Below are 21228 nucleotides of genomic sequence, written 5' to 3' on the forward strand. Positions count from 1 at the left end.
TAAACTCCAGAATCAACCTAGTGAACCTCCTCTGCATCTCTCCAGTGCCAGTAGATCCTTTCTCATGCAAGGACACCAAAACTATACACAGTGCAGTAGGTGTGGCCTCACCAGCACACTATACAGCTGCAGCATAACCTCCCTAATTTTGACCTCCATCCCACTCGCAGTGAAGAAAAGTATTCCATTTGCCTTCTTAATTCCCCGCTGCACCTACAAACCAACTTTTTGATTTTCATACAAAAGGACACCAAGGCCCCATTGCACAGCAGCATGCTGCAATTTTTCACCATTTAAATAACTGTCCATTTTGCGGTTAATCCTACCAAAATGGAAGACCTCACATTTACCAACATTGTACTCCATCTGCTGACCCTTGCCCACTCATTTAACCGATATCCTCCTGCAGACTTCCAGACTTCTGCACACTTTGCTCTACAATCCATCTTAGTGTCAGCTGCAAACTTTGACACACTATACTTCATCCCCAACTCCAAATCATCTGTGTAAGTTGTAAACAATTGTGGTCACAACACTGATCCCTGAGCCACTGATCGCCAACCAGAAAAACACCCATTTATCCCCACTCTTTGCTTCCTGTTAGTTAATCACTCTTCTATCCATGCTAATACATTGCCTGTAACACCGTACCCCATTAACTCATGCAATAGCCTTTTGTGTGGCACCTTGTTGAATGCCTTCTGGAAATCTAGATAACATCACATCCACTGGTTCCTCATTGTCTACCATGGTCATAATGTACTCAAAGAATTCCAGTAAATTAGTTAAACATGACCTGCCTTTCACAAAGCCAAATAAAAACTGAAAGAAATGCGGATACTGTAAATCAGGAACAAAAACAAGTTGTTGGAAAAGCTCAGCCGGTCTGGCAGCATCTGTGAAGAAAAAAATCAGAGTTAATGTTTTGGGGCTGGTGACCCTTCCTCAGAATGTTAATTCTGATCTTTTTTCTTCACAGATGCTGCCAGACCTGCTGAGCTTTTCCAACAACTTCTGTTTTTGTTTCATAAACCCATGCTGCTTCTGCCCAATGGGACAATTTCTATCCAGATGTCTTGCTATTTCTTCCTCGATGATAGATTTAAATATTTACCCCACTACAGAAGTTAAGCTTACGCGTCTATGTTACGAATCTTTTGTCTAGCTCCTTTTTCAAACTGTGGCATTGTATTTGCTGTTTTCCAATCTGCCAGAACTGCCCCAGAGTGCAGCAAATTTTGGAAAATTACCATGAGTGCATTTGCTATTTCACCCACCATCTCTTTTAGAACCCTGGGATACATTCCATCAGGGACAGGGGTCTTGTATCAGAGATAATGGGAACTGCAGATGCTGGAGAATCCAAGATAATAAAATGTGAGGTCTAGGCCCGAAACGTCAGCTTTTGTGCTCCTGAGATGCTGCTTGGCCTGCTGTGTTCATCCAGCCTCACATTTTGTTATCAGGGACAGGGCTCTTGTCTACCTTTGACCCCATTAACTTGCCGAATGCTACCTCTTTAGTGATAAAGATCATTTCTAGATACTCACCTGGCATAGCCTCCTTATCATCAGTTATTGGCATGTTACTTGTGTCTTTCACTGTGAAGATTGACACATAATACCTGCTCGTCGCTTTGGTCATTTCTTTATTTCCCATTATTAAATTCTCCTTCTCGTCCTCAAAAGGGTCAATGTTTACCTTATCCACTCTTTCCCATTTTATATATTTGTAAGAACTTTTGCTATTTGTTTTTACATTCTAAACTAGTTTACTCTCATAATATATTTTTCCATCCTTTATCGTTTTTCTCATGGCTTTCTGTTAACCTTTAAAGATTTTCCAATCCTTTAGTTTCCCACTAATCTTTGCCGCTTTGTATGCCCTAGCTTTCAATTTGATGCTCTCCTTTATTTCCTTAGTTATCCATGGCTGATTATCCCCTTTCCTACAGCCTTTCCTTTTCACTGGTATATACTTTTGCTGAGCAATGAAAAATCACTGTGAAAGTCTTCCACCATTCTTCAATTGTCCCACCATATAGTCTTTGCTCCCAGTCTACCTTAGCCAACACCTCTCTTACATCATTGTAGTCACCTTTATTTAAGCACAAGGTACTGGTATTGGATTTTACTTTCTCATTCTCCATTAGTGTTTTAAATTCAACCAAAACGTGATAACTCCTTCCAAGTGGATCCCTAATTATGAGATCATCAATTATTCCTGGCACATAGAAACACATTGCACAGAAACACACAGTTTAGTCCAACAGTCCATGCCGAAGATAAACTAAACTAGACCCACCTGCCTGCTCCTGGCCCATATCCCTCCAAACCTTTCCTGTTCTTATAACTATCCAAATGTCTTTTAAATGTTATAATTGTACCTGCATCCACCACTTCCTCTCGAAGTTTATTCCATATATGAACCACCCTCTGTGTAAAAAAATTTGCATTTCATGTCCTTTTAAATCTCGGTCCTCTCACCTTAATAATTTAGCCCCCGGTCATGAAATTCCCGTCCAGGGAAGAGACAACTACCATTAACTCTACCTATACCTCTCATTATTTTTTAATCTTCTATCGGGTCACTTCTCAACCTTCTATACTCCAGTGAAAAATGTCCCAACCTATCCAGCCTTTCCTTATAACTCAAACCCAGCAACATCATGGTAAATCTCTTCTGAACACTCTCCAGGTTGGTAATATCCTTCCTATAACCGGGCAACCAGAACTGGACACAGTATTCCAGGAGAAGCCTTTCCAATGTCCTGCACAACCTCAGCATAACTTGCCAACTCCTATACTCAAAGGGAGTGGAGGCGCAGGTAAAAAGAATAGTGAAGGAAGTGTTTGGTATGCTTGCCTTTATTGGTCAGTGCATTGAGTATAGGAGTTGGGAGCTCATGTTGCGGCTGTATAGGACATTGGTTTGGCCACTTTTCTAGTAATGTGCGCATTTCTGGTCTCCCTGCTATAGGAAGAATAATGTGAAACTAGAAAGGGTTCAGAAAAGGTTTACAAAAATGTTGTCAGGGAGAGGCTCAATAGGCTGGGGCTATTTTCCCTGGGGTGTCGGAGGATGAGAGGTGTCCTTATGGAGGTTTGTAAAATCATGAAGGGTATGGATAGGGTAAACAGGAATGGTCTTTTCCCTGGGTGGGGGGAGTACAAAACTAGAGGGCATAGATTTAAGTTCAGAGGGGAAAGATATAAAAGGGACCGAAGAGGTAATTTTCTCACACAGAGGGCGGTCTGTGTATGGAATCAGCTTCCAGAGGAAGTGGTGGAGGCTGGTACAATTATAACATTTAAAAGGCATCTGGATAGTATATGAATTGGAAGGGTTCAGAGAGACCTGGGCCAACTGCTGGCAAATAGGACTAGAGTTATATAGGATAGCTGGTTGGCATGGGCGAGTTGGACCGAAGCGTCTGTTTCCATGCTGTATATCTCGATCACTCTGTGACTGAGCAATGAAGACAGGCATGCCAAACACCTTTTTAACCAATCTGTCAGTATGTGGCACAAATTTCAAAGAATTATGTACCTGCACCCCTAGGTCCCTTTGTTCTATAACGCTACCCTAGGCCCTACCATTAATTGTATAAGCCCTACGCTTGTTTGTTGTATCAAAATGCAAAACCTCTCATTTATCCAGATTGAACTCCATCTGCCATTTATCGCCTAATGACCCACTTAATCAAGATCCTTTTGTAATCTTAGAAAGCCTTCTTCACTGTCTACTATGGCACCAATTTTGGTGTTGTCAGTAAACTTAACAACCATACCTCTATATTCTCATCCAAATCATTTATATACATGACAAACAAAAGAGGACACAGAACTGATCACTGTGGAGCTCTGCTGGTGTCATGCCTCCAGTCTGAAAAGCAACCCTCCACCATTACTCTCTGCCCCTTGCTGTTAAGCCAATTATGTATCCAATTGGCGAGCTCATCCTGAATCCCACGTGACCTGACTTAACTAATTTGTCTACTATGCGGAAGCTTGTCTACGCTCCATAAAACGCTGGACTCTGCCCTCCTCGTGATGCTGCTCTCTACAGGAAACTACGCTCCACAGGATCCTGCCCTCCATAAGATGCTGCGCTCCGCAGGACGCTGTTCCAAATATCACAAGGTTCCAGGACGAGACCTCGAGGAAAATACCACAACAGTGATAATGGGAATTGCAGTGATAGTGGTAATAATGACGTTAATGATTATGAAGACAAGTTAAATAAGTAAACATAAATCACTAAAATAACGAACAACAATGGGAGAGAAAGTGAGGAGACAAAATTCACATGACTGATGATGTTATAAGGGATAGTCTTTGTGCAGACACCAATAGCCAGAGTTACTCACAACTTGTATTTAAATCACAAAACCAGGCATCTTGAGCTGATATAACAAAGTGTGGAGCTGGATGAACACAGCAGACCAAGCAGCAGCTTAGGAGCACAAAAGCTGACGTTTCGGGCCTAGACCCTTCATCAGAAATGTCAGCTTTTGTGTTCCTAAGATGCTGCTTGGCCTGCTGTGTTCATCCAGCTCTATACTTTATTATCTCGGATTCTCCAGCATCTGCAGTTCCCATTATCTCTGATCACAATCTTGAGCTGATATGACAGGACCCAATGTGGATTTGGCTCTAGATCACTTAATTCATCCTACTTTTAAAGTTAGTCAGGACTGTAACACTTGGTGCATTGAAACCAGTGAGTCCACATCTGTACTTCTTACTTGTTCCAGGATGGTTCCCTTGACTTGTTCAGCCTGAGGCATTACACACATCTGAACAAACTAAACCATGTGTTATGGGCTTATGGAATTTAATAGTTTGTCTTTTATTTCCACAGGGAAAATTTGCAGAGGCTTCAGGCTGATTTTGCTCAAATGATAATTGAATCCCTGGAGAAGAGAAGAGCATTAGAATTGGAAGCAGGAATTGAAGATAGGGGCGAGAATGACTGGGAACTTGAGTACTTGCAGCTGAACGCCACAGAGATACTCAGCACCTATCTGTAACTGTTAAGTGTTGCCAGAGGTTGTATGGAAATCTGGTTTAGTTCTTTCCAGATCTATTATTCTTGCAAGTGGGACCTCTGTACTTCAAAGAATTAACATTATTTTCATTAACATTTACATTATTTTCAGATTTCCTGTTGATAGACTATCATGCTTTTCAAGATGAGACAGTTAAACCTTGGGGGTGGAATACCTCTGCTATCTGCAATATATGCTACACCAAACTCGGGTACACTAGGGCCCAGATATACAGTAAACCTTTCTCTCCATTACAGCACTAAGCAGTTCAAGGTCAAATACAGCACAAGATTGATCCAGTGTAAATTTCTCTCTATACTCAGCTAGCACCAGTCTTAATGCTGAGAAGTGTTTGGGCGCACAATCTATGCTAACACTTCAATGGAATAACTAAGTGAGTATTAGAGTCATCGGTCACAGAATTGTACAGCATGAAAACAGACTCTTCGGTCCAACTCATCCATGCTGACCAGATGTCCTAAATTAATCTAGTCTCATTTGCCAGCATTTGGCACATATCCCTGCAAGCCCTTCTTATTCTGTACCGATCCAGATCCCTTTTAAATGTTGTAATTGTACCAGCTTCCATTAGTTCCTCTGGCGGCTCATTACGTACACACATCACCCTCTGCATGAAAAAGTTGCCCCTTAGGTCCCTTTTAAATCTTTCCCCTCTTGACTTAAACTTATGCCTTCTAAGACCATAAGACCATAAGACATAGAAGTGGAAGGAAGGCCATTTGGCCCATCGAGTCCACTCTGCCATTTAATCATGGCTGATGGGCATTTCAACTCCATCTCCCTGCACTCTCCCCGTAGCCCTTGATTTCTTGTGAGATCAAGAATTTATCGATCTCTGCCTTGAAGTCATCTAACGTCCCGGCCTCCACTGCACTCCGTGGCAATGAATTCCACAAGCCCACCACTCTCTGGCTGAAGAAATGTCTCCTCTTTTCCGTTTTAGATTAACCCCCTCTAATTCTAAGGCTGTGCCCACGGATCCTAGTCTCCCTGCCTAATGGAAACACTTCCCAGCGTCCACCCTTTCTAAGCCATGCATTATCTTGTAAGTTTCTAGTAGATCTCCCCTCAACCTTCTAAACTCGAATGAATACAATCCCAGGATCCTCAGCTATTAATCGGATGTTAAACCTACCATTCCAGGGATCATCCGTGTGAATCTCTGCTGGACAGACTCCAGGGCTAGTATGTCCTTCCTGAGGTGTGGGGCCCAAAATTGGACACAGTATTCTAAATGGGGCCTAACTAGAGCTTTATAAAGCTTCAGAGGCACATCGCTGCTTTTATATTCCAACCCTCTTGAGATAAATGACAACATTACATTCGCTTTCTTAATCATGGACTCTACCTGCAAATTAACTTTTAGAGAATCCTGGACCAACACTCCCAGATCCCTTTGTACTTCTAGTTTTATAAAGTAAGATTCCATCAACAGTAAATGGTAAATTCAATTGTGTTTGGTGTTGTTGGCTGAAGTGGGAAAGTTATCCAGGAAGAAATCACTTAATAAAAACTTATAGTTTTGGACTCCTCAACCATGGGAAAAAGATCTTGGCTATTCACCCCATCTGTGCCCCTCATGATTTTCTAAATCTCTATGACGTTACCTCTCAGCCTCCAACACTCCAAGGAAAACAGCCCCGGCCTATTCAACCTCTCCCTTTAGTTCAAAAACTCCAATCCCAGCAACATCCTTGTAAGTCTTTTCTGAATCCTTTCAAGTTTAACAACTTTATTTCTCTGTTTTTCTGTTTTGTTTCTCTAAGACCTTCTACTGAAGAATCTGTACCTAGGTACCTTTGTATCTAACTTGGCTCCATAAGTTGACTCTTGTAAGCTTTTCACTGAGTACATGTGACAATAAGGCTAATTCTATTCAATTCAATTCAGTTCAATTCAATCTTTCTTATAGCAGGGAGAGTAGAATTGAATGCAGTATTCCAAAGTGACCTAACCACATTATCAGAAGTGCTGTGTTTCAATTCAGAGATTAAGGCAAGGCCCTTCACTGTATATTAAACTGGACTGAAAGATCCTGTATCACCTTTTGAAGAGAACAAGTGATTTCTTCCTGGATAACTTTCCCACCTCAGCCAACAACACCGAACACAATTGAACTTATCATTTACCGTTGATGAAATCTTACTTTATAAAATGGCTTTTGTGTTTGTCTGTAAAACTTCATTTACAAAATGTTTCACTGTAGAAACATTCCAAGAATGTAAAAAGTGTTGATTATAACCTATTCTTTTTGTCTCTATAGGAGCAAATACTGCATATGCTGGAAGCTGTACTGAAAACAAAAAAAAATGCTGGAAATTGCATTGGGTCAGGCAACATCTATGGAAAGACAGCAAGCTCACGATTCAAGTCCAGTTGACTCTACTCTGATGAAAATGCATTTAGACTGTAAATGTTAGCTTGCTTTCTCTCCATGGATGCTGCCTGACCCGTTGTGATTTCCAGCTTTTTTTTCATCTTTTTTGTCTTTCTCACACTGGCCCATTAAACAGCTGCAGTTAAGGGATGGTCTTAATTACAGCATTGCAAGACACTCCTTACACTGGCCCAATTAATCACCTGCAGCTCAGATACAATAGAATCAATGTTAATTTCTCTCAACACTCTTGCATCAAATTCCTCCAGGCATAGCATGTTAGGGGTAATTTAGAGCATTCTCTAATCATAAACTCCCAAACCACTTTCAGGTCAAGTGTAGAATTACTCCTGTTACTGACCGGACCAAACCACCCTCAAATATATTAAGAAGATAGCCTAGACATCAACGTTTTCTTATTTATTAAGGCAAATATAAGGTGTTGTGTTCTGGATGCACTTCGATTGGTCAAACTACCAGGCTTGAAGAAAAATGCTATAGTAAAAATACAAACAAAAGAAATAGGAATTGGAGTAACAACTCTATAGGAAAACTTAAACAGAATAATAGATGAGTTAAATACTAAACAGCAACTGTTCCAATGTAGTAACATTCCATAACAAACCCTTGGCAAAGGCAAATTCAGTAAAGTAGACTGTTTCATTTGCAAATCTCCAGTTCGGAGGAAAGAACATTAAGAGAACTATCTGAGAACATGAGAGAACTCGAGTGTTTTGCTGTAACAGGGAGAGATGTATAGCAGCTTCCAAACCCCAACTGCTACTGAAAGTTTAACTAAGATCCTGGTTTTGTGGGAGCTTGACCCCACCCCTTGATGGGGTCAAAAAACCCAAAACCTCACAAGCTGTTTACTTTATTGGCTCAGAGCAGATTGTTCGTCTCCTCTGTCCTAAGTCCTAAGTTCTCCCTCATTTGGTGTGGAGTGCCATACAGGTTAAAGCATCTGAGTGAGGAGGAGAGGGAAAGGAGGGTAAATTATCATACTGGTGGCAAGGAGGGAGAGTGGATCCTCATTGAACACAATCCAGCCACAGACCTCTTTGGAAGAGCCTTTTCTTAAATATTAACTCAAGGGCTTCAGGCATCAGAGATTGGCCAGCATTTACTGCCCATCACTAATTGCCTTGAGAAGGTGGTGGTGCATTGCCTCTTCACCCACTGTTGTCCTTGAGATTAGGAAGGACATTCCAGGATTTTGACTCAGAAGGATTGAACGAATGCCAATATATATTTCCAAGTCAGGATGTGTGTGGCTTAGAGAGAATCTTGCAGGCGATAGTGTTCCCATGCATCTACATCCTTGGGTGGTAAAGGTTGCAGGTGTTATGAGCAAATGTGTAAGGAAAAGTTTAACTTGATTTATTTTACATTTCATATCTGGACGACATTTTTATATACATTTATGTTGCTAATGTTCGCCTGAAATTAAAAGCCATGTCACAGAGCAGACAGAGTCGATCTTCAGCTGAGTAGAAGTTCAGCAGAGGTGAACAGACTTCCTTTGTTATAAAGTAGCTAATTCCTGTTCAATTGATCTGTTAACTGCAGGGAACAATTAGATACATGGTATCTTTAGAGCAATTAAATATCCTCCCAAGATATATGCTTTCACGACCAATTCAATAAGTTATAAGTTCAATGGCTAAGAGTATTAAGTGTTAAATCAATTCCAAGCCAGTTGAAGCATTACACCAGACACTTCACCATAGATTTAGTCGCAGAATGCAGCATTAACTACTCCTTCTTCTAATCTATTGATGGCCCCTGTTTCAGAAGTCTCTTTACACTATTTTGAAGACAAATTGAAATAAATCAATTAAACACAAATTAAAATGTGATAGTCATATATAAAGGCACTGTAACAAAAGTCAATATCTCCAAGAAAGCTTGCATTTATAGTCATAGGGTTGTAAAAGCTCTTTGGTTCAACTCGTCCATGCCGACCACATATCCTAAATAAGTCTAGTCCCATTTTTCAGCATTTAGCCCATATCCCTCTAAAACCTTCCTATTCATGTACCCATCCAGATGCCTTTTAAATGTTGTCATTGTACCAGCCTCCACCACTTCCTCTGGCAGCTTATTCCACACATTCATCGCTTTCTGTGTGGAAGAAGTTGCCCGAGGTCCCATTTAAATCCTTTCCCCCTCACCTTAAACCTATACTCTCTAGTTTTGGACTCCCCCAACCCAGAGAAAAGACCTTGATTATTCACTCTAACCAAGCCCATCATGATTTTATCAACATCTGTAAGGTTACCTCTCAGCCTCCAATGCTCCAGGGAAAATAGCTCCAGCCTACTCAACCTCTCCCTACAGCACAAATTTTTAGACCCTGGCAACATCCTTGTAAATCTTTTCTGAACCCTTTCAAGTTTCACAACATCCGTCCTCTAACAGAGAGACCAGAATTGAATGCAATATTCCAAAAATGGCCTAACAATGACCTGTACATGACCTCCCAACTCCTATACTCAATGCACTGACCAATAAAGGCAAGCATACCAAATGTGTTTTTCACCACCCTATCTATTTATCTAACGGTGACTCCTTCTTCCTAAACTGTGTGTATATGTGTTCTGTTGTTATTTTTACATTTTGTAATGAATAGACTCACTCTTTTGTTAACTTAAGAAAACCTGATTTAATTAGCTACTTTTAAACATAAATTCAATTGGTTTGGGAGAATGACATCCACAAGTAAGGGACCCTTTAAAAACTAACCAGTTGGTGACCAAGCAAGGGGGCAAGTAAGTAAAGAAAAGGACCCACTTCGTTCCTGCTACACCTTTGGGGTATCTGTCTGGAACTGTAGTAATTTGGGGAACAATTCTCACACCAGCTTCTCTTTATGAGTGCTCTATGTATGTACAAAACAATACCCTTTACCTGCACATTTCAGAAATATATATAATATACAAGTAACGTTAATCAATCCAAGGGGATGATCTACAAAAGGAATACAAACAGTAAATGTTGAATTACTCAGGTTAGGAAGCATCTGCTGGAAAAAGAAAACAAAATTAATGTTACAAATTGATGATTCTATTTCTTTCTGCAGATGGTAGCTGACCTGCATTTCAATATTTCCTGATTTTATTTCAGGTTTCCAGCACTTGTGGTATTTAACTTTTGCAATGGTATTTGCATAAGGGAAATGGCGGTGTGAAAACATTGAATTAAGCTTTTGCTCATCAACCTCTTGGGAATTGTCTGCTGTTGAATGATTTAATTAAGAGTTTAGGCAAGGTGCAATCATGACAAAGTCTGGGGAATTGTACTTATTATTTATCAAAGAAAAGCTAGTCAAATAAGGTAATCCTCTGAAACATGAATTTTCACCTCAAGTTTGGGGAGAAAGGTGTAAAACATAACTATTAGATGAGGTGAGATCTGATCAACTTCAGAACATGTTTGATCTTAAAACTACAGTTCTCCAGCAAATCTGAAATATTGTTATATACACATGTGTAATTGTTTATGACATTTATTACTTCTTATTTAATTTCTATAAGTGTCAATAAATGTTTTAATTCCTATTACTTTGTAGAGTAATTTATAAACATACATTTAAGAGCTGCCATCTTGCATTATTTATTTAATTAATTAATTTGCCATTACTTTCTCTTCACCTTATTCAAAGACAGTGTTAATTATGGTGAGTGATATCACACAGTATATTCAATTGCATTGGATTGCTTTTGAAAGGGAGCTAGATAAAAGCAGGTTGATGTTGCAGATGGCTCCTATAGATACTTTTAATTGACCTGTTTAAACATGTTATATTGAGTTAAAAAGACAAAGGAGACATATGTAAGGTTCAAGAAACTGAAGACAGATAGAGCCTTCAAAGAATGCAAAGGTAACAGGAATGAAATCAAAAAAAAGAATTAGGAGGATTAAAGGGACCATGAAATGTTTTGGGCAAACAGGATTAAGGAAAATCCAAGGCATTATACATGTATAACAAGCAAGGGGGAAAACAGACAAAGGAGGGAATTTATGTGTGGAGCCAAAGGAAGTGGGTGAGGTCACAAAGGGAGAAGGACATGGTGAGTGGTGAGTCTTGGGAGGGATATGTTGATACTCGAAAGCATGTCAATATAGAAGAGGAGGTATTGGATGTTTTGAAAAGGATTAAGGTACAAAAGTCCCCAGGATGCGATGGAATCTTTCTTGGAATCCTGAGGGAGGCAGGTGAGGAAATTGCTTGGGCTTTGTACAAAATATTTGTATCTTTAGTCACAGGAGAGGTCCCAGAGGCCTATAGAATAGTCAACGTTGTTCCTTTGTTTGAGAAGGGCAACAGGAATAATCCAGAAAATTACAGGCCCGATCAGCTTCCTGCAATTTCCTGATATCCATTGCTTTGGCATCGGTGCCTGTGCTCAGACAGTACTCTCTGGAAGTCACTCTGTAAAGGTCTCCACTTCTCCACCTTGGTATCTCAAAATCTCAAGATGTTCCTTGAAATGTCTCTCTTTGACCACGATTTCAGTCCATGTACAGTATTTTCCAGACAGGACCAGGTGTAAAGGTTTCCTGCATAAAGTTCCTGTGAAGTGCCTTGTGCTCTGAAAAGGTATCAATATATGCAGAGTGTTGTTGGCGTGAACTGTAATGGAGAGCAGGTGTGAAAGTGGAGTTGAGGTTGAGATGAGATCAGCCACGGTTGTGTCGAATGGTGAAGTGGGCTTGAGGTACTGAATTACCTCCTTGTGCCATAGATGGCGAACATATGTTGCCTCACCTCAATGGCAACATGGAGAAAGTGTCAATGTTCAAAGCCAAAGGTAGTGGATTTAAATGCCATTAGAGCTGATAAGTTTTTAAACGTTAACTGTGATCAGCACCCTGTGATTTTTTTCATCTCTATTCCAGATGATACAGGGAGATGGTGGTGCAGTGATAATGTCATTTGAGTAGTAATCTAGAATGTTAAGTTAATGGTGTGGGGGCCATGAATTTATAATCCCACCATACTAGATGGTGAAATCTGAGCTCATGAGTACGTTTGTCTGATAGTAACCATGCAACTGCTATTGATTGTTGTTAGAAATCTAAATAAAAACCAAAAGAACTGTGGATGCTGCAAATAGGAACAAAAACAGAAGTTGCTGGAAAAGCTCAGCAGGTTTAGCAGCATCAGTCTGAGGAAGGTTCACCGGATCTGAAACGTTAGCTCTGATTTTTCTGCACAGATGCTGCCAGACCTGCTGAGCTTTACCAACAACTTCTGTGGTTGTTAGAAACTTATCTGGTTTCATATTCCCCTTTCAGGAAGAAAACTACACACCCACAGCAATGTGGTTGACTCTGACCCTCTGGGCAATAAATACTGACCCGGTCAGAAACAAGTCACATTCCTTCACTGTAGTTAAGTCAAAATCCTGGAATTTCCTCCCTTGATTCATTGGAGGTGTACCTCCAGCAAATGGATTGCAGTGGTTCAAAAACATAGCTCACAATCACCTTCTCAGGGCAAATTAAGGATGGGCATTAAATGCTCATCCAGCCAGTGAAGCCCACGCTGTATAAATTAATAGAAACAATCCCACAATGGAATCTGATACCAGAGGAAAAGTCACAGCCAAATAAGTTGAAAACTTCTCATTCAAAATGCACCTGCAATTGATTTCTGGTTCAGTTGATGGGGACTAAATAAATGTTGGTCGAGTACAACAATTGTTCTGACATCAACACAACCAGGATTGAGGGTATCAATTTTCTTTCCGTGGCCCCAGAAGCACATGTTGTCCCTGTGGCCTAACTGCTGAGTCTCTGATCTTCTGAACTGGTGACTGTAGTTTAAGTCCCACCAGAGGCATTTTCAATTTAAACATTATCTCCAATCATAAGCCTTTCACTGCATTGTTTCAATTCAAACTAAATTAACCTCTGATCTGTTTAAAAATCTGCATGAGATCATGGAAGTAAATTTAATAAAAACATTAACATTAATTTGATAAATGTGGCAACAAACGTTTGATAGGCTGAAGGGAAAGGGAACGGGATTAGTTTCTCAGCTGTACCAAACAGACAGCATAGAGACAATGGGCTTCTATCTGTACAGTAAAATTCTGAGATTAATTGATCTGAAATTAAACAATCAAAGGTCTTTTTCACCGTAGTAGCCTCATCAGTTATAAGTTTCTTCCCTGACACACAAATTAGCATTGACCCCATTGTTCTTTCCCTTCTGGTACCTTTTCTTGAATGATAGCTGTGCAAACATTGTGCTCGATTGAGTTTCCCGTGTCCTGCTGGGGATTAGTGGAGAAAATGCAGGTGAAATAAATTCATTACTCACTCAATAAATTGCATTTTAAATTGTATGGGATGGATCAAGGTAGCAGACAGAGCAAAGAAAAGGTTTCAATGCTATTTTGCACAACAGCACAAAAATATTTGCAGTTAGATGTTGCGAAAAATTGTAATGAGGACAAATCAACAGAATCTTAGTGAGCATTCAGTCCATTGCGGCAATGCTATCTCTTTGACACAATTCACCTGCAGATCCCCCAAGTCCTGTAACTGTCTTGTGCATGTTTCTATTGAACATCTTTTGCCATAATGTCAATACAGGTGCAGGGATTTTTACAGAGTAGATGAGAAGTGCAGTCAATTTGAATTGAGATAATGACATGGGACTAAGATCAGCCACAAAGATGAAACTTAAAAAGTAATCAGACACCCAGATGGGACTTTAATCTACAATTTCTGGTTTAGAAGGTCAATACCTTATCCATTAGGCCACCAGGGCTCCAGCATTCCTCTGCCAGTGGAATGAGTTGATTTCAAATAAGTATTACATCCCGGTACATGCCAAGATCAAGAGCCATGTGCTGAGGGACATATTAAAGTTTGGGACAGTTGCCACTGAAAGATCACTGTCTAAGGTCTTTCTGCCAAATTATAAGGTTCCTTTAAATGTCACACCCACTTGGTACCTAAGAATGGACAGAGATAGTTTCCTGTTAGCGAGTTTTGAGAAGATTTGTACCTCAGGTTAGGTTCTGGATGTGAGTTTGCTCGCTGACCTGGAAGGTTAGTTTTCAGATGTTTCGTCACCATTCTAGGTAACATCATCAGTGAGCCTCCAACGAAGCGCTGGTGTTATGTCCCACTTTCTATTTATCTGGTTAGGTTTCCTTGGTTTGGTAATGTCATTTCCTGTGTTGGTGGTGTCATTTCCTGTTCTTTTTCTCAGGGGATGGTAGATTGGCTCCAAATCAATGTGTTTGTTGATGGAATTCCGGTTGGAATGCCATGCTTCTAGGAATTCTAGGAATCCACCAGGATACATGAACATCAACTAGCCACAAAACGACATGACCCACTATCACTCGTATCCTTACATACAGATGAGGAAGGACAACACTTTGATTAGGACAACACATCCATTCTAGGACAAGCCAAACAGAGACACACATGAGAATTCCTAGAAGCATGGCATTCCAACTGGAACTCCATCAACAAACACATTGATTTGGAGCCAATCTACCATCCTCTGAAAACTAACCTTCCAGCTCAGCAAGCAAACTCACATCCATAGTTTCCTGTCTAAGTAGAAAATACCTTTTTTCTCGCAACTGTAGAGAAATGTTAAGATTCTGATGTTTTGTTTTTTTTCTCTCTGCAAAGACTGTACAGAACTGGTTTAGAACCTTTGTATGTATTTACATATCATCATCATAGTATATAGAATGATTTTAAGATTGAAGCGTATTTGTGAAATAAAACAAAATCCAGCGAGAGAGAGATCTGCCCTGACCTGTGAGATCCACTTTTGTGGGAGACAGCCAGCCCTATATTGGGAGAGGAAGGAGATTTCAAATGGCCCAGCTCAAACACATGGATTGTTGCAGTTAATATCTTTTCTCAGATGGAGAGAGCTAGATATATAGTAAATATTGTGGGAATTTGTGAAATGCTCATGAGGCATTTTAATATTTTGTTAATACAAAAGAGTTGAACCGCAATCAAGTTCTGTATCTCTTTGTCCACATCACCAACAAGAACATTTGGGTAAAGTTAATTTTAATTACTAAAAGTAGTAACATTGTTGTTCCTGGGTCATCTTAGAATAGAAGTGTTTGTAAAATCTTCGATATTGAACCCCGCCTGATTGAGTCTGTGACATTGTTACTATATTTCAAAAATATACTTAATTCATAAAAATATCTCTCTGTATATATACATTGTCACAAATGCAGTCTGATTCTGGATAGTAGCATATCTATTAAACAGACAAACACTGGAGATAACAAGGTGTAGAGCTAAATGAACACAGCAGGTGAAGCAGCATCAGTGGAGCAGGAAGGCTGACGTTTCGGGCCTAGACCAAACAAGCATTGGAGTTTGACTCTATCCAAAAACCAAAGACCTCATTTACACATACAATACTATATTTACATGCATTTGAGGCACATAGAGGATCTGATAACTGAATGACTCTCAGTTACCTTCAGCAAGAAGACCTCAGATGGTAGTCTATCCCCACTGCGTTTTGGTGGCGGCTGTCCCAAGCTTTAGTGTGTCCCTCAGCACATAGTCCTGGAGCCTGGAATGTGCCTGTCTGCAACTCTCAGTCAGGATCAACTCTTTGTTCTGGAAGACCAACAAGTGAAATGGACACACTTACTTTGTCCTTTGATGGGCAATGCCAGAAGACATTGGTCTCCGAAGTCAGGCTTTGTGGCTTTGAGTCCCATCTTGGATATTTAATTTTAAACTTGTCCCTGTGGATGAACTTCAATGTACCTCATCCATCTCAATTAAAATTGATTTCTCCTGTTATCTATTGTTTAAGTATTCTGATACCTACATTGAGATAATGCAAAGTTTGTTTCAAGGTAATTGGATAAATAACTGAGTGGAAGATCTGTCAGATGAAGGGGAGTGGAGTGAATTGCACAGTTCCACCAACTAAAGAGACATGACAGGCATAACGTCCTGCTATTCGCTGAGGCTTTGGCTGATCTGCTCCTTTAGCCCATTTTCCACCATTAGCTCCATAGATTCCTCAAACTTTGTCTTGAATATGCTCAAGAGACTGAGCATCCACACCTCCCAGTTATAGAAAATTCCTGAGAATCCAAATCATCTAACGGAGTAAATTTCTCCTCAGGTTCACTCCAAACTGGCCAATTTATTCTGTGACCATGACATTTGTTCCCTACCTTCCCAGAACTCACCTGTCAAGCTGCTTGAGAATGTTCTATGTTTTGGTCTGACCATCTCTCATTCATCTAAAGACCTCTTTTGGAGGATTGTGTCCAGTTCCAATTGCCCAGTTATAGGAAGGATATTATTAAGCTCAGAAGAGATTTACCATGATGTGCTGGGTATGGAAGGTTTGAGTTACAAAGAAAAGCTGGATAGGCTGGGACTTTTCTCATTGGAGTGTAGGAGGTTGAGATGTGACCTTATAGAGGTTTGTAAAATTATGAGGGGATATGGATAGGGTTAATGTTAAGTATCTTTTCCCCAGGATGAGGGATTTCAAGACTTAGGGGACATTTTTTTAAAGTGAGAGGAGAGAGATTTAAAGAAGACATGAAGGACAAAGTTTTTACAGACTGTGGTTTGCATCTGGAAAGAACTTCCTGAGGAAGTAGTGGATGTGGGCACAGTTCAGCTTTTAAAAGACATTTAGATAAGTACATGAATAGGAAGCTTTTGGAAGGGTTTGTGTGAGGAGCAAGCAAGTGGGACGAGTTTAGTTTGAGATTATGTTCGGTAAAGACTGGTTGACTGAGGGGTCTGTTTCTGTGCTGTATGATTCTATGACTAAATAGAAAAGCTATGAAGGTCCGTGGATATGGGAGCCACTGGAAATTGTACATCATGCTTACTGCCAAAGGGGACATACAAAGGAACTGCAGGCACTTTCTCCCACTATGGTGGATTTGATCAAGATTACTTATTAGGCAAAATAAATGACAATTATTATTCAACAGGCAGGAGCAGGCTAAAGCAAGTGACAAAGTTAGAATGAGATTAGCTTGCAGACAGACTACAAAGAACATTTGTTTTCAGTCGATCTTTCTTCCTAAGGACAATTCCACATGGAAAGAGGCCCTTTGGCCCATTGTATCTGTGCTCATCAGCAAGCACCTAACTACTCTAGTCCCATTTCCAGCAGTTGGCCCTCAGCATTGTATGCTTTGATTCATCTAGATACCTCTTTAAAGTTATGGTGGTTTCCCTCTCTCTATCATCTATACAGGAAGCAAATTCCAAATACTCACTACACTCTAGTTGAAAAGATTCTTGGGGAATTCCCACTAAATCTTTAAATCCATGTCCCTGGTTAATGATCACATTACTAAGAATGAAAGTTTATTCCTTCCTAAGTCATAGATCTTGTCATAATTGTGTACACCTCAATCAGGTCCTGCCCTGGTCTTCTCTGCTCCAATGAAAACAACCCTGGCCTATCTTTTCTGTCTTCACAGCTCAAACACTCCAGCCCAGGCCACATTCTAATGAATTTCCTTTGCACCCTTTCGAGTGGAATCACATCTTTCTACTAGCGTGAGCACCAGAACACCACATAGTCCTCCTGCAGTGGCCTAACAGCTCACATTAGACTTGATGATCATAAGGTGAAGGAACAGAAACAGCCATTCAATTCATTAAGTACTATTCAATGTGAAGATGGTTGATCCGATAATCCTCAAGTCCACTTTCCTGTCTTTAACAATAACCTTTGATTCCTTTCCTGATTAAAAATCTGTCTATCTCAGCTTTGAATATATTTAATGAGACAGCCTCAAAATTCTGGGATAAAGAATTCCATAGATTCACTCCCTTCTGAGGGAAGAAGTTCCTCCTCCTTTCTGTCTTAAAAATGTGATTCCTTATTTTGAGACTATGCCCACTAGTCCTAGATTCTGCCACAAGGGGAAAATTTTATTTCTGCATCTATCTCGTCAAATCCCCTAAGCCTCTTAAATGTTTTAATAAGATTACCTCCCATTTTTCTAAACTCCAATGGGTATGGGCTCAACCAACTCAATCTCTCCTCATAAAACAGTCCTTCCTAACTGCAGATCAGCCGAGTGAAACTTCTCCAGACTGTCTCCAATGCCAATATATCTTTCCTTAGTTAAGGGGCTCACAACTGGTTGCTGTACCCCAGCCATGGTCTGACAAGTATATTGTATAGTTGTAACAAGACTTTCCTAACGTTATACGCTGTGTTTCAGAATACTTATGCTCTGAGGCTCGAGTTGCCTGCTACTTCAACACACTACCATGTACCGATGTCAAAATTTCTGTCACAGGCCTGCTGCAAAGTTTCAGTGAAGCTCATCAAGGAACAACATCTCATTTTCCACTTGGGAATCCTGCAGCCTCTAGGATTCAACATCAAGTTCGATAATTTTAGAGCCTGATCAAATCCTTTCATGTTTTTTACACACCTCACGGCTGGTTCTTTTATGAAATGACTTACTTTTCTCACAGTCACCCATTCCCACATGCGCCCAGGCTCATAATCACATTATATGGGTTGTATTCGGTACAGTTAACTCATCTTCTCATTCTTAGCTTCTATTATGACTCTTCTTCAGCTTTTCCCCACAAAGTCAAGGCTTTAAAAATGAATCAGAAATTTCAGACAGGACTTAAACTAACAATTCATGGTTTAGGAGGCCAGGGCCTTATCCATTAGGGCTAAAAAGAAAGTGAGATATTGCCAATTTAAAGGCAAAGTGACTTCTATTGTGGTTATTTCAGAGATAGTAGGAACTGCCAATGCTGAAGAATCTGAGATAACAAGGTGTAGAGCTGGAAGAACACAGCAGGCGAAGCAGCATCAGAGGGGCAGGAAAGCTGATGTTTCGGACCTAGACCCTTCTTCAAAAAATTTCTGTAGCCGGGACTAGACCCGAAACGTCGGCTTTCCTGCCCCTCTGATGCTGCTTGGCCTGCTGTGTTCATCCAGCTCCACACCTTGTTATCTCTATTGTGGTTGTGTTGATGTCAGAACAACTGGTTCTGTTACACAATGGGCTGCTTTTATCACAGTTATTCGTTCGCACATACCTCTAGGCCCATTATCACATTATATGGGTTACATTCAGCACAGCTAACCCATTTCCTGAGAACAAATTACTGCAGATGCTAGAATCTCTACTGAAAATAAAACATGCTGGAAATCATCTGGCAGCATCTATGGAGAGAACAAAAACAAAGTTGCTGGAAAAGCTCAGCAGGTCTGGCAGTATCTGTGAAGGAGAAAACAGAGTTAACGTTTCGGGTCTGGTGACCCTTCCTCAGAACTGATGGTGGCTGGGAAAACGTCAGTTTATATGCAGAAAATAGGGAGGTGGGTGGGGAAGGGAGTAAACGAGAGGATAGGGCCCAAAGAGAGAGAAAAACAGTTGGATAGACAAAGGAGGGTGGGTAGTTGTTAATGGGGGCTGTTATTGACTAACAACAGGGAGTGTGTAATGGCAGGCTATGTGGTAACAAGGCCTGATGTGTGGGGTGGGGGGCGGGTGGCTGGGACATGGGAGAGTTTAGGCCCTAAAATTATTGAACTCAATATTGAGTCCGGAGGACTGTAGGGTCTCCAAGCGGAAAATGAGGTATTGTTCTTCCAGCTTGTGTTGGGCTTCACTGGAGCACTGTAGCAAGCCAGAGCCAGAGATGTTGGTCAGGGAGCAGGGTGATACATTACATTGAAGTTGCAGGCAACAGGTAGTTCAGGGTCTCTTTTGCAAACACAACATCGATATTCTGTGAAGCGGTTGCCAAGTCTATGCTTCGTTTCCCCAATGTAGAGACCACATTGTAATCAGTGAATGCAGCAGACTAGATTCTTGGAAGTGCAGGTGAAGTGTTGTTTGTTCTTCTTCAATTTCACTGCCCCTCTCATACCCCACTTCCTATAATGACTCTATCCCATTCTCTCAGTTCCTCTGTTTCCATCAGATATGTTCAGATGAGGCCCACTTCAACAAGGGAGCCTCCAAAATGTCCAGCTTCTTGTCGTGCCGAAATTCGTCTGTGGAGAGAAAGCAAGCTAGCATTTCAAGTCTAGATGACTCTAATGAAGAAAAACCAAAAGATCTGCGGATGCTGTAAATCAGGAACAAATACAAATTAGCTGGAAAAGCTCAGCAGGTCTGGCAGTATCTGTGAAGGAGAAAACAGAGTTAACATTTTGGGTCCGGGGAAACATTACCTGAAACTGAACACAAAATATTACCTCTGTTTTCTCCTTCACAGGTACTGCCAGACCTGCTGAGCTTTTCCAGCAACTTTGTTTTTGACACTAATGAAGAATCTGATGAAGAGTCATCTGAACTCAAAAACATTAGCTTGCTCTGTCTCCATGGATGCTGCCTGACCTGCTGTGATTTTCAGCTTTTTTTGTTTTCAGTAACCCATTTTCTCACTCTTAGCTCTTATTATCTCTTATTCAGTTTGCTATCTGTCTTGGCCTGATATCCATTATCTTCTTGTTTACCGGCCCCTTTCATATCTCTATCTCTGGGGTCTGTCTCCACCTATCTTTTCATCACCCCTTTGTCCCCAGTTTGGCTTCAGCATAAATGCCAGTTTTCCTAGCTGCCAGAGTCACCAGACTCAAAATATTAACTTTTCTTTCTTCCCAAAGATGTTGCCAGATCTGCTGAGTTTCTCCAGCAATTTCTGTTTCTGTCTTTTAAAAACCGGCAAATCCCTCTGTGCTGTAATTATCTTCAGACTTTCTCCATTAAAATTATGTCCAACTGCTCTATTC

General features: G+C 40.6%; 1 protein-coding gene across 2 annotated transcripts in view; it reads left to right on the forward strand.

Annotated features, from left to right (window-relative positions):
* Window positions 1–10933, forward strand: part of LOC125447136 (guanylyl cyclase C-like) — a 121308-nt gene extending 110375 nt beyond the window's left edge. The window contains exons 27-28 of one of the 2 annotated variants that reach the window (XM_059640599.1): window positions 4864–5034; window positions 7335–10933. In XM_059640599.1, the coding sequence (XP_059496582.1) occupies window positions 4864–5032 (169 nt within the window). In that variant the 3' untranslated portion in view covers window positions 5033–5034; window positions 7335–10933. Of the gene's footprint in view, window positions 1–4863; window positions 6475–7334 lie in introns of those variants that run through there. The other variant, XM_048521281.2, reaches the window with a different exon arrangement.
* The last annotated feature ends 10295 nt before the right edge of the window (window positions 10934–21228 follow it).

Source organism: Stegostoma tigrinum, chromosome 38, assembly GCF_030684315.1.
Source record: "Stegostoma tigrinum isolate sSteTig4 chromosome 38, sSteTig4.hap1, whole genome shotgun sequence".
NCBI lineage: Eukaryota > Metazoa > Chordata > Chondrichthyes > Orectolobiformes > Stegostomatidae > Stegostoma > Stegostoma tigrinum.